The sequence below is a fragment of the Neodiprion lecontei genome, chromosome 6, assembly GCF_021901455.1.
Source record: "Neodiprion lecontei isolate iyNeoLeco1 chromosome 6, iyNeoLeco1.1, whole genome shotgun sequence".
NCBI lineage: Eukaryota > Metazoa > Arthropoda > Insecta > Hymenoptera > Diprionidae > Neodiprion > Neodiprion lecontei.
The window spans coordinates 1,688,136-1,700,571 of NC_060265.1; the positions used below are offsets into that span (position 1 = coordinate 1,688,136).

General features: G+C 48.8%; 1 protein-coding gene across 1 annotated transcript in view; it reads left to right on the forward strand.

Moving 5' to 3' along the window:
* Nucleotides 1-12,436, forward strand: part of LOC107217059 (soluble guanylate cyclase gcy-33) — an 86,332-nt gene that overhangs the window by 60,204 nt on the left and 13,692 nt on the right. The window contains exons 14-15 of the mRNA XM_046743102.1: nucleotides 568-693; nucleotides 2,916-4,566. Of these exons, the coding sequence (XP_046599058.1) occupies nucleotides 568-693; nucleotides 2,916-4,566 (1,777 nt within the window). The remainder of the gene's footprint in view (nucleotides 1-567; nucleotides 694-2,915; nucleotides 4,567-12,436) is intronic.

Genomic DNA, 12,436 nt, shown 5'->3' on the forward strand with positions numbered 1-12,436 from the left:
CAAACCTCGAAATGTCATAAGAATAACGACTATACTAATGATTTTATTGCCAACATTCCAGACTCGTTCTAGATTATCATCATTGCTATGAAGTTTATCAGAGCGAGTCGCATTATGAATATGTATCGATGATTTCTGACAAAAGATACGTATCATCTCTCTGGTCACATGTAACGTCTAGATTAGATCCGTCGAATCAATCCCGTTGAAGTGCTTGGAGTGCCTACTTGTGATCCGCGTAATGGACAGTCAGACTCGGCGATAATCAAGCGGCTCGCGACGTCACGCAAGAGCACCTTGGAGTCACAATTACTGTCTGACGAGCCCGTGCCAGGAGAGATGAATACGGTTCGTTAAGGTTTGGGAACCGGCTGCGCCGGAAATTGGTCGAGCCTCTGGCATTTCGTTTCATAAATTGACCAGCAGCAGCTGTACTCTGCATGGTGTGCGCTGCGTCAGATTTAAGTTTCGGAAAGAGGTGCAGGTACCTGTATGGAAGTAGCGAGTATTTCGAACTTTGGATCGTGGTCGAAGCGGTGGCTTTCTTATCGGCTTACTTTGTTCCAGATACCTTTGCATGCCGGAGAACCAGGACCCGCAATTTCTTTTGGAATACCGTGGGCCAGTCACCATGAAGGGGAAGTCGGAGCCAATGAACGTCTGGTTTCTCACCAGAGAAAGGGAGCTCGCTGCGTAACTTATGTCTTCAAGGAAAAACGTGTATACCTGTACTCGCTCACGTCATTATTTATTCATTACCGAAAAATTCTCTCAATAGCAATAACGACACGAGTTAACGACCTACATATACATACACACATGAATATAAATTATACAAATACACTTATACAAGATAACTGATGGGTAGGCCTGATAGTAAAATGTAATGATAATGTATACAAATAAATATCGCTGTTAACTATAGTTGCAATAACCGCGTTGGCGCTAAATTGAAAAATTTCAACCAAAGATCGTCGTAATGTCAAATTTAGGCCGCGCCGATACGCGCCGACATGCGACAGCTAAATGCCTGTAAGTTGAAAATTTTCAACGTCTCAATTAAGATCACTCTGTCTCTTGCGAGCAAGAATCTAAGCGTACCTACTCGGTAATCTCTATTCTTAATGCAAATCAGGAAAGCCTTGTAATACTATTGTTGTTATCGTATTATTATCATCGTCGTTATATTCAAGCGGCGATCAGTAGCTCGCAAATTGATGTTGCTGTTGCCGCTGTGCTGAAATCACTATACTCACCGTCAGCGACAATTGAAACTACTAAGAAGTCGAGAGAAACGATGACTACGACAACGAGGGGGAGGAGAGGTTCGCACAGCTTTCTTTCTTTCCACGACCGGATTCTGATGAGCCAGCGAAAATGAACGATTCGTCGTGAGTCTTCGATTCGTTTCTCGCTGCTGCTGCATGCAAGACTGAAGTATATACACTACGAAAATTCATCACACGGATCAATGGTTGCCTTTGATCAATTCTTGGATGGACAAGGTTTTAAGAATATCGCATCACTGCACTGAACTCCAAACGTTTTGAAATTCTTTGGCTTGTCGGCCGAACGTGAATCGACATACATGAAATCAAGGAAAGGAGGAGCGACTAAGTCAGTCAGAAAGTAACTAACAATTAAGTAAGTTTAGGAGCCAAGAGTCAAGTCTGGTCTGGCCCATGAATAAAAAGGTGCAAACATCGTACAGACGACGGTGCAAAATAACCAACGAAAAGAGTGCAGCTCAGGAAATTGAACGATGTGTACCGAGCATATGTAGCTGCACAGTTGAAAAGGATATCAAGAATGCAGAGTCAGAGAGAGAGAGAGAGAGAGAGAGAGAGAGAAGGCTGACTGCAGCTTGTGCCCCGCAAGAGAGGAAAAAATAATGATGATTCAAAAAGAGCCGAGGCATGGTGAAAAGGAGAGAAAAAAAGGAGGAACAAACACGACGTACCCACTCGATGCAGGAATGCGGAGAGCTGAGGGAGTGTAACGGAACCTGTTCTAGTCGTATTCTTCCTCTTCCGTGTCTCCGTCCGTGGGCAAGGTCAACATAACGAACCCGCTCTACGATTTCATACGATCGGACCACAGGTGTCTGCGCTCGACGTGCTCGATGACTTGGAAGGCGCTGCATCTCCGTTGAGTGGGAGTTAAGGACGAATGCTGATGCGAAAGGACGAGGTCCGCCTACCTGAGCGCCGATTTCGGCAGGTATACAGGTAACGCGGATATCGGCGTCCCGTCCATGGAGGTTCATTTAAACGACAAACCGGGGGAGACTGTGCTCGGCGAGTCGTCAGAGGACGCCACGGCCTTCTTACCGGACCGAGAACCCGCTTCGAAACCAGCCAAGGCAAAGGCGAAGGAAGGAGAACCACGGGCCACAGTCACGAGGGTCGAATCGACTCGACTCGACTCCACTGGGTTCCCCACCCGAGAAATAAGGCTATTGGAGAAGGAGTGAATCGCGGGCCGACCGCACTCTCCGGTAACAGTTTACGGACAACCGCTAGAGCCGAGCGTTCTCTCAGTGTCTTGGGTTCTACCTTGCTTTTTGCGACGCGTCAATATATACACACACATATATATATATATACATAGATTTTTTTTCTCACGGCCGATCGGAGTATCGCGAACGGGAGTAAATCCTCGAGGATTATCTAGATTGCGTCGAAGTCAAAGTGCCGTTTCCACTTAGTGATCGTTATCTCGCCTTGAACGAGTAGCCGATATCATCGAATGGATCCGGCGAGTCGGTACAGCGGTATATCGGCGCAGGTAATAACGATGTGAAGATAAGAAACAGAGCGACAGAGAGAGAGAGAGAGAGATAGCAGGTGATACGCAATCCGTGGACCGGGTCGTGGAGCCCAAGAGCGACAGACCTTTTCGCTACTCGGGTATTAAATGGACGAGGTGAACGGAATGACCGTCTCTCCGGCACTGCCACCCAAGGAACGGAGCTGCAAGGTAACCGGGCAAGATGCGCGCCAGACGACAATCTCGATCCAGACTATCCAGAGCCTCTCCCTCCCCGTGGTGCCGGTCGGCGGCGGTCCGACTTCCGAGGCCGGAGCAACGGTATTTGTCGGTGGCACAGTGCCACCAACCTCGGCATCGTCGGCCTGGCGAGTACCGGTGGTGCAGAAGTCGAACGGTTATCAGTCGCTCCAGCAACACTCCTCGCAGCACCATCAGCAGTCCTCCCAGCCTGCCCACGTTGTCAAGATCCGTATAAACCCGGACGACTCGGCTGGCAAGGTCGTCTCTACGGTGCGGGTCACTCTGGACGACGAGAAGGTGTACGAAAACGGTAGCGGAAGCGGTAACAAGAACAACAACAACAACAACAACAATAACAACAACAACGAAAAGCACAACAACCACAACAACACCAACAACAACAACAACGAAGGGGAGGAGGAGGAGGAGGCGGAAGGGAAGGACAGCGACAAGAGTAAAAACAACAAGAATACAAACAATACGATACACAACGCGGACGGCGCGAAGGTGCAGAGTGCGGGTGGCGTGGTGAACGGTATCGCGAGTGACCGTGGTTGTGTCCGAATAAGTGTCGGTAGCAACGACGCGGACATTAATCGGGAGGACATGATAGTACAGCGCGAAGTTCCTGGCGCGTTGAGCTCATCGGCCGGGAACAGATCCAGTTCCTGTTTCTACTACAGCACGTTTCAGGGCTCGATCGGGACGATGGTGATGTCGAGCGGACAGTGCTCGCCGAGCGATACCTTGGACAGCGGGACCTGCAGCGATCTTGACGGAACGCCGCCGCCCTTGCCGAAGAAGAAGAACGCGAGCACCGTTATCCTGGGAAGCGGGCAGCACAACAGGACCGGGAGCCTGACCAGCAGCGGGGCCGAGATCGACAGCGATGACAACGAGAGCAACGTCAGCTGCGATTCGCTGAACAGCAGCGAGCTGAACGCGGGCGCCGACGAGCTCGGTAGCAAACCGAAGGAGCCCGACGAAGCTCGCAATCTCGCCGTCAAGGCGGCACCGATATCCGTCAAACCGCCGGAGCCCGCGTCGCCCGATAACGACGCTGCTCTCAGTCAAAAATCGAGCCTCGACCGCGCTCCGTCACCCGCGACATCATCGATCGGGACCGGCTCCGTCTCCTCGAAGACGTCGAGCACCCCTCGCGTACGGAGCCCCGACGGCCAAGAGCCGATCCGGCGCTCACCGCCGGTGGTCAAGGAGTGCGCCTACGAGGACAAGAAGATGGAACGCATGCGAATGCAGGACGAAACTGCCGCGGCCGAGTTCTACGCCAACTTCAACCGCGGGAACGGGACCAAGTACCTCTACGACGACGACAGGTTCTACAAGTTCCACGTAAGCGAGAACCTCGAAGAGGCCAGGGACGTCGCCGCGGCCGCTGCCGCTGCCCTCGCCGACCCCGGGAGCGACGAGTTCTTCGCCGGGTACAAGATGCTCGACCGCGAGGCCATCCGCAGCGCGCGAGGCACCGTTCGGGGCGTCAAGAACAGGGTGCGAGCCGGCATCGCGACCTTCCTCCAGCAGCCAGCTACCAAGGTGTGTATGCGTCGTCCTTGCCCCGGGTTTCGACCATCTTTTCGCGAGTCTCCGCAGCTCCGCGGCCGGGTAACGGTAGTCCGGTAACGCGTTGCGAGTCGTCCTTGTCCTGCGGCTGTCCGAGCTCGTTGGTCCTGGACGTGGCGCTTCTTCCTCGGTAAATTTCGCCCCGGGCCACCGAGTTCGTTGATCGGTCGCGAGGCGAGCCGTCGACGAGTCACCTTTCTCCAAACTGATTGCAAACGGGCTGAGAGCCACTGTTCGGTACCTGTTTCGGGACCGGCTCATCGTCTTACCGATTTTTTTTATTCCTCGTTCTTTCCGCTTCTCCTTCTTCTTCCTCTTTTTCGTTTTTCTCGAAAATTTTATTTTTGCACACGCGCGAATACCGCCTTACGTATCGAAGCTGACGACTCATCGGCACCGGGCCTTCGCTACGTGGTCTTGAAATTATTATCGTCATCATCACCGTCGTCTTTTCGTTGTTTTAATCCCTCTCTTCTTTCATTCGGTTTTTCTCACTCGCGAATACAAAGCCTTTCTCCCCCACCGTTCGCCGTTGACGGACGCATTCTTACAGTACCGTCTCTTCGGCGAGTTTTAGCTTCGAGGTTTTATTTCTGTACGGTGTTCGTCAACCCTTGCAGAAAAGTTTTGGTCCATTCACGTCGAAACTTTTCTCGAAAATCCGCATTCCTGAAGACGAACTAGGACGTATTATTACATCGCGATTCACAGGCAACCGAAACCTCGCTAGCCTCCGGCGATCGTAGGTAAACCCAGGGTACATGACTAATCTCATATCCTCTCCGTCGCCTCGGGGGCGGAGAGGCGGGTACCAATAACAACGCGGTTGACAGCTGGCCACGTCACGTATTGAACGCGCGTACTGAAGGAGCGTGTCAATTTCGTACACGGGAAATAAAAACACTCCACGTAATATATAAACAACAATATGCCATTTTGCAGGCAACGAATCGACGAACGGATCGAACCGTGCAACTCGAGGCGCGGAGCGGAGGAATTTCGCTTTGTGCGGACAACGTGTCGACGTAAACCGTAACTACATAACGGTGTAATTAATTGATAGAAAGTGCATGCGCCGATGGTATAAGACCGCGAAGCGTGCCAGATAGTCGACGCGGTACCGGTGCACGGGCCGATAAGATAACCGGGAACCGGGGTAACAGCGATTTCGATCAGGTATCAGACACGATGCGAGTGTGTGAAACCGTTGCGGAGGAACGGCGCAAGCCAGTGCGCGTCTACGGAAATCGTTTTGCAAGTGCGACACGTTCGCCTGCTATAATAGCAGAGGCGCTCTTCGCTGTTCGACACTTTTCTAATAGCCTCGCCTAGCGTTACCGTTCCGTGGCACGATTCAGTCAATCAGGAAGGACCCACCGTCGACGGAAACGGCGAGCCCCGAATTCCCCAAGTTATCGGAGTCGACGGCCGTTAGTCGGTCGGAATGGACGAGGCGATAGCCCGCGACATTCCACTTGAGAGAAACTTTCGCCCAAGTTACGCGTACCTACCTGAAACTTTTTACTCGGCCTAACGTGATCTGCTGCTGCTGCTGCTGCACTGCCGTAAAAGTACGCGAGTTCACAGACGGGATTTTATCTTGTTGAAAATGTCGCGAAGCAAACTTCGGAAAAAATAAACAGTCGGATTCAATACGGTGGCGTATTTTCGTCCATTGTTCTCGACGAAGGATAGACCGAACCGAGGACTCGGATATTTTTTACGAATTCCACGGGCGTCTCGAAGGATTTTCCCCACCTTATACCATCTTTTCTTTCCAAGTTCTATCACGTCGCAGAGCTCGGGGTCTCTACAGGTTCTTCGAGACATCGCAGAGGCGAAGTAAAAGCTGTTTTATGCGGAATCTGATTAACCGTTGCCCAGAAAGTTGCGGCTTTGCAGTGCGAGATCTCTTATGTAGTTTCTAATTGATCGGAAGATCTTACGCCTCCGAAAAAGACTGAGAAAGAAAATAAAAAAAAAGTCATTTTTAATAAGCTTGTCCACTTTCATTTGACAACGAGATTAACAATAAATTGATAAACGATGCACCACTTTACCGCAGGCTGGAAAAATTCTTCTAATCGAATGAATTGGTTTGGTCGGGATTTTTAATGAAAAAAAAAACCACAAAAAATACGGAATGTCCTCACGATGCGCATTAAATTACTTATTGTTAATGGTATAAGTTGCGCCCGCTGCGGCCCCATTAAATACCTATCACGGGATGAAACTACGGCGCATCGCGTAAAAAGTCCACCCGATATTCTCCGCCTGATTTCAGTTTGATCAAGAGAGGCTCAAACATTCCACTCGCAGTCTCTTATAGTCGGTCTCTTCAGAGTCACGTTATAGGCATTATCGATGTTTTCGCTGGATGGCGCAACCTATTCAGACCCAGCCAATGCTATTCCAACAACAATCCTGAATCCCCGAGCCTGGACCGTCTTCCGGGTTCTCCGGCCGCAAGGTTGTCGCGGACTTTACAATCTGAACGGTCGATCTTCCCGCCTGACGATTCCAAAGAAGGAGTCGTCGTGCAAGCGCCGTTCGTTACTCGCCGTACCCACGAATGGTAAATTTATTCACGTGTTTATTCAATTAAACCTCTCCGAATAACTTCTGATTAATTATCCCGAGTTGCGACGAGTAACGCGCGATGTCGGTCACAATTAAAACGGAGGCTGGCTGGAGCCGGCGTACGATTCGACGTTTCAAAAAAATTTCACAATTTTCGCCTCTCATCTGGCCGATAAATTTTGGGCAAGGTCGGGCGGCCGGGTGCGCGTTTATTTAAATATTCTCTTTGCAATTTGGCGGCTGAATTATATTGCCCAATGCCAAAGTCCCGATCTCGGGACTTTTTTTAAATTTCTTTATTTTTCTTTTTCTTTATACTTCTCTGGCGAATTTGTCGGAGAGAATCAGGAGTGGGAGAAGACTTCGTGATGTTGAACCGCGTGACTGGGCGTTCATCTCATTCGAGGAATTCATCAAGGATCTCATAGTCGTAGTGTGTTGAACAAAGCGTGCCGGATGTCGGCAACCGGATATCGCTCGCTTCTCGCTCTGGCATCTCGATTTCCTTCGTCGAGAAAAGAAAAGCTGGCGAGAAAAATACAGGGACAAAATATCGCCGTCGACTACTCGGGCATTACATGCCAGAGGCTGGATATTCGATAACCCATGAAAGAAAGTTTTTACAACAGCAAAGTAGCCGTGAGGAATCCGCGAATGTTGACAAAAGTTTCACTAAATTCTCATAAATCTTTGCCGGCCCCTGCAACGCGACGTAATATCTGAATATGTGTGCGCTCGCGATATTTGTCAAGATGTTATACACATATTTGACGTTCCCAACGCTGGGCCGCCAAGGCTTGAAGAGCGAAATTTTGTAACCGCGTGAGAGATGACGTTACGCACGTTTTTGTAGCCAGCTCCTAGGCGTCGAAGTGCACACAAATCTCTTATGAAATTTTGAAATCCCGAGAGATGAAATAATCGATGAAAGGGATTGCCAATAAAACCGCTGCGCAATACTTGTCGCGATATTTGCATTTAGAAGTGTTTCACTCCTACTCTGAAGTATATAAATAATTATGGATATACGTGTATCTACATACCTATATATGTATATACATACATGTATGTGTATACGCGTACCGCGCATAAAGGAGGTAGAAAAATATTTGGACCAAACGAAACCTGGACAGAAATTAATCGACGTCGTTCGTGTTTAATTTCGTTTGCCGGACGATTAATTATCGTTTTATGAAAAATAGGAGCCACGGCGTCGGGAGGCTTGTTATTCACCAACGTAAATAAGATTAATCCAACTTTTGTCAAACGTAGAGTTGTTGGGGGAGCAGGATGTAGACTTTTTACCCACAGAGGGTGACGTGAGTAATCGGCTTGTACGAATAGTTGTAATAAATCGGACGGAATATCATACTGGAACAAAACAATCAGTTGAAACGTACGTTCAGGAAAACATTACTGAATTTCGAGAGTCGAAGAATGGATCCGCTTGTTAGATTTAATTGCCGTAAACGGTTTCTTTGAAAACTCGGTCTTTAGTCTAAGGAAAAAAGTAAGTGATGGGAATGAAGATCTAGACTTGTCGAAACTCATTTCGGTCTATCGATCTCCGCGGCAGTCAATCGACACGGTTATGTAAAACTCGAGAAATTACAATTCTTTAACGATATGAATCGGCTCTCTTGAGCTTCCAGATTAATGGGTAATCCAATCGCAGTTCAAAACGTTATAAATTTTTCACAAAAGAATTACAACACACGTACGTGCACGCTGCACACGAACAGCGATGGTTCGGTCACAATTTTTCTCTACACGCTTCATAATCCCGAAAGCATCGTCGACCTTTTTTATCCCACTCTAAAAATGGTGTCTGATCAAATATTCTCGACAAGAGCGACGGTAGTTTTCATTTTTCCAATTCGTCGAGGTTCACTCGCGGTGTGGACGTAGCCGTTTAGCAAAGATGCGAATAGGACGGGAAGGAGAACCTTGACACTTGTTCTGAAAACGGAAACCCGCCCGTCTCAAGAACTTTCTACGATGAGGTTAACAGGTTCCTCGTTTGATAGGCGCGTGATACAAAGTTTCTTGACCTCGTAACGCCGCGTGTCGAGTCGCATTTAAGGCTCCCGATGATCGGGGGCGAGAAACCGGGTAGGAATTTGACTTTCCGCGCCACGATGGGCGAGGACGACCCTAACCGGTCAGTTTCAAAAAGCCATCGTCGACCCGGTGAATTTTCCACTGGAAGAAAACTCGGCTGCGGCACTGTCCGAATCAGCCGGAGGACACAGATCGAGGGGGAAAGAGAAAGCAGGTCAAAGAGCCGACGAGCGGCGACAGCAGCGGAGGCAGCAGCAGCAGCAAATCCAGCAGACTTCTCTCTCCGATCCTTACCTGCCGATTCCATCCGCGCCTACTTCTTCTTCTCCTTGCAGATGCGAAACGCGACATTCAGTCACATTCGGCCAGAGAGGAGGAGTCAGTCTTCCACAGGATCGTTTTTGCAGACCGATATAGTGCAAAGTCTCGTCTGGAATAAGAAAAACGGAGAAACAAAGCCGCGATTTTATCCTAATTTTTTCCACCATCATCAGTGGCGGAAAATCGGCTCGTTATCCCCGAAGATTAGGGTCTGCAAAAAGTATTCAACAAAGTAGAAATCCCTCGGGTAATTCACGCTCGCGTTGATCACGCACATCTCGCGGATAGTGTATACATAATGTAAGATGGAGACGGTGTATAATGTAATGACTCCTCTCACACGCGCTTACAAATCGGCGCTACCATGATGAAGAACAAGACCCTGCGGAGCGAGGCGCTTGTTTCAGCGACTACGCACGATCCTTCTCCTTTTTTACACTCGTCGGTTAATGAAAGAGTTTCAAGTGCCGCGGCTCGTGCTCTATCCGCGAGCTTAGTTAGTGAGTATATTACACGAAACACGGGCCACACAAACTCCTGCGCAAGTACGTTGTTTGTAATTATAAAAAGGTTGCTCAATTTTCGATTGCGTCAGTCCAAGTGGGTCGCGCAACGGGCAGCTCGTATCTCCTTCGGAATTTTGCCTTTTTTCTCTCTCTCTCTCTCTCTCTCTCCTCCTCCGTTTTGCTTCAATTTTATTGCTGCTTGTTAATAAACCTATTTAATCGAGTCCTCTGTTTCTCTCAGCTGATTTTCGAAGGAGTCCAAGATGATTCTCGATTCCTATTATCATCTTTCTTCCCATTTGTAATCGGTTCACCATCATCCAGGAACGTTCGATCTCAAATTAAATAAAAATATCCCTGCAGAAAGTGAAGCCTACTACAACACAGTCGTGATCACGTAGGTAGCACGCTCTATATATGTTATATACATATGTGTAGAAGCGAGTTTATTAGTTTTTGCGAGGAATTCAATCTGAAAGTTTTGGAACTTGGTACGTATATAATACATAGGTATACATACGTGCTCACACGCAAAGGCACACGCGCGCATTTATCCGTGACTGGAATATCGCGTCGTCGGTGCGGAGGCTTTGTTATTTTTTCTATCTTTTTTCACTTTTCGGTTTGTTTGCTCCATTTCATTCCAGCAGTTTTTCTAAGTCGCGACGCCTCTAGCCATGACCAGTTAGACCCAGCGTATTTTACATACAGCTCGGCGTAATGATCCACGCGCGTGTGCGTGACTTTATACGCGTTACAGGCACGAGAAACGGATTATAGGCATAGACATATAGGCATTTGGACGGACGGTGTGCCGCACAGGTGAGAGTCGGGGACCTTAATAATTCCGGGTCTACCCCACCCGAATTTTGACATGTAACGAAATTGGGTCTAATTGGCAGATATTTGAGCGGGTCGTTAGAGTTTCTCTCGACGGGTCGCGTACGTATAGCCGAGTTTCAGATTTCTGTGCAGCGTTCAAACCGCGCGGTGAAAAGGCGCATATCTCTTGCATGTGTACAGACAGAAATTGAACCTTGGCCTCGTTGATCGGTTTAGTATGCAGGGTGAATGAGTAGGATCGTTGGTTTGTTCACTTTGCGCTTATCTTTTTTTTTCATTTTTTTCCCCCTCAATGCACCCTAATTGACCGCGTTCGAGTTTCGATCGATCGTGTAAAATTTTCCCAATCGCTCTCTCGATTTCGATACCCGGCACCCATGATACAGCTGATTAATGTTACGATTTCTACTTCCGCAGAATATATCGACGGCATGGATTCGGCGCCGGTTCGAACGCGTGATATCGTAAGATCGTCGTGCAATCGAGGCCGCGGCCGTGTCTCGTTGTGAAATATTCAAACCGCAATATCGTATATGAGGTATTATAATCCCGGGTATATATGAAATCCGCGGAATCGCCGATGCATGTTGCCCGACTCTTAAGTCGAGCCCGCTCCGGGCTGCAAGCCGGGTAAAGAGGAAAGTCATATGATCCGTGAAATTAACTCCCGACGATCGTGGTTCTTTTTCTACTTTTCTACTTCGCACACCGATCATAACTTTTAATACGAATTTAAATATCAGCTCAGCAGCTGCGTTTAATTGGAATGATCTGTCGCTCGTGAACGTTATTATAATGAGGTGTAAAAGCAGAGCAAGAGGCGGTAAAGTACGTACCCAGCTAATCTAACAACTCTCGATAAAGGTGCCAATTTAAACGGTGTTACCAGGAAGAGTGATCGCATGTTGTAGGGATTTTCAGATCGAACGACCAGAATCGTGTCCTTTTCTCCCCTTTCGCGATCCTTATTCTGATAAAATATCACCTGCCCCAGTACGCGGTAGCTTGTTACAGTGCGACGCGTACCTTGTAAATAAAGTGGAGCTTTTGTGGGATCGGGAACGCGTGCGGAAATATGCGACGTTCGCAAAAGACCCGGCAGATGGAGAGTAGAACGGAGGCTGTGGCGGAAGGGAATGACATGGAACGGAGACGTCGTTTCCGGAGCTTGCGGAACAGAGATTGGGTAAAAGGGTCGCGAAAGAAGCTTTGTTTCAAATCTGCTTCGTGTCTCTCTCATAACTCTCCGAGTGCAATTAGCGAATACCCTTTCATCCCTCCTCTCGCACAGTTGGACCAGATGTCGCGGTCGCCACGGGCGCAATCGATACCTACGAAGCTTGGCTGGTATTATGCCAACCGACACGTTCCCGGCTACGTGGACGCACCACCGCATTGATTCGCGAAGGGTGCAGGACACGAGGGGAGGAATTCTGCATGGCTATCCGGCAAGCGTAACCTTCGCGTGACGTCACGAATTACGCGCAGCGTCTCGACGCATTGATTAGTCTCATTGTCACAGCCGGGTTACG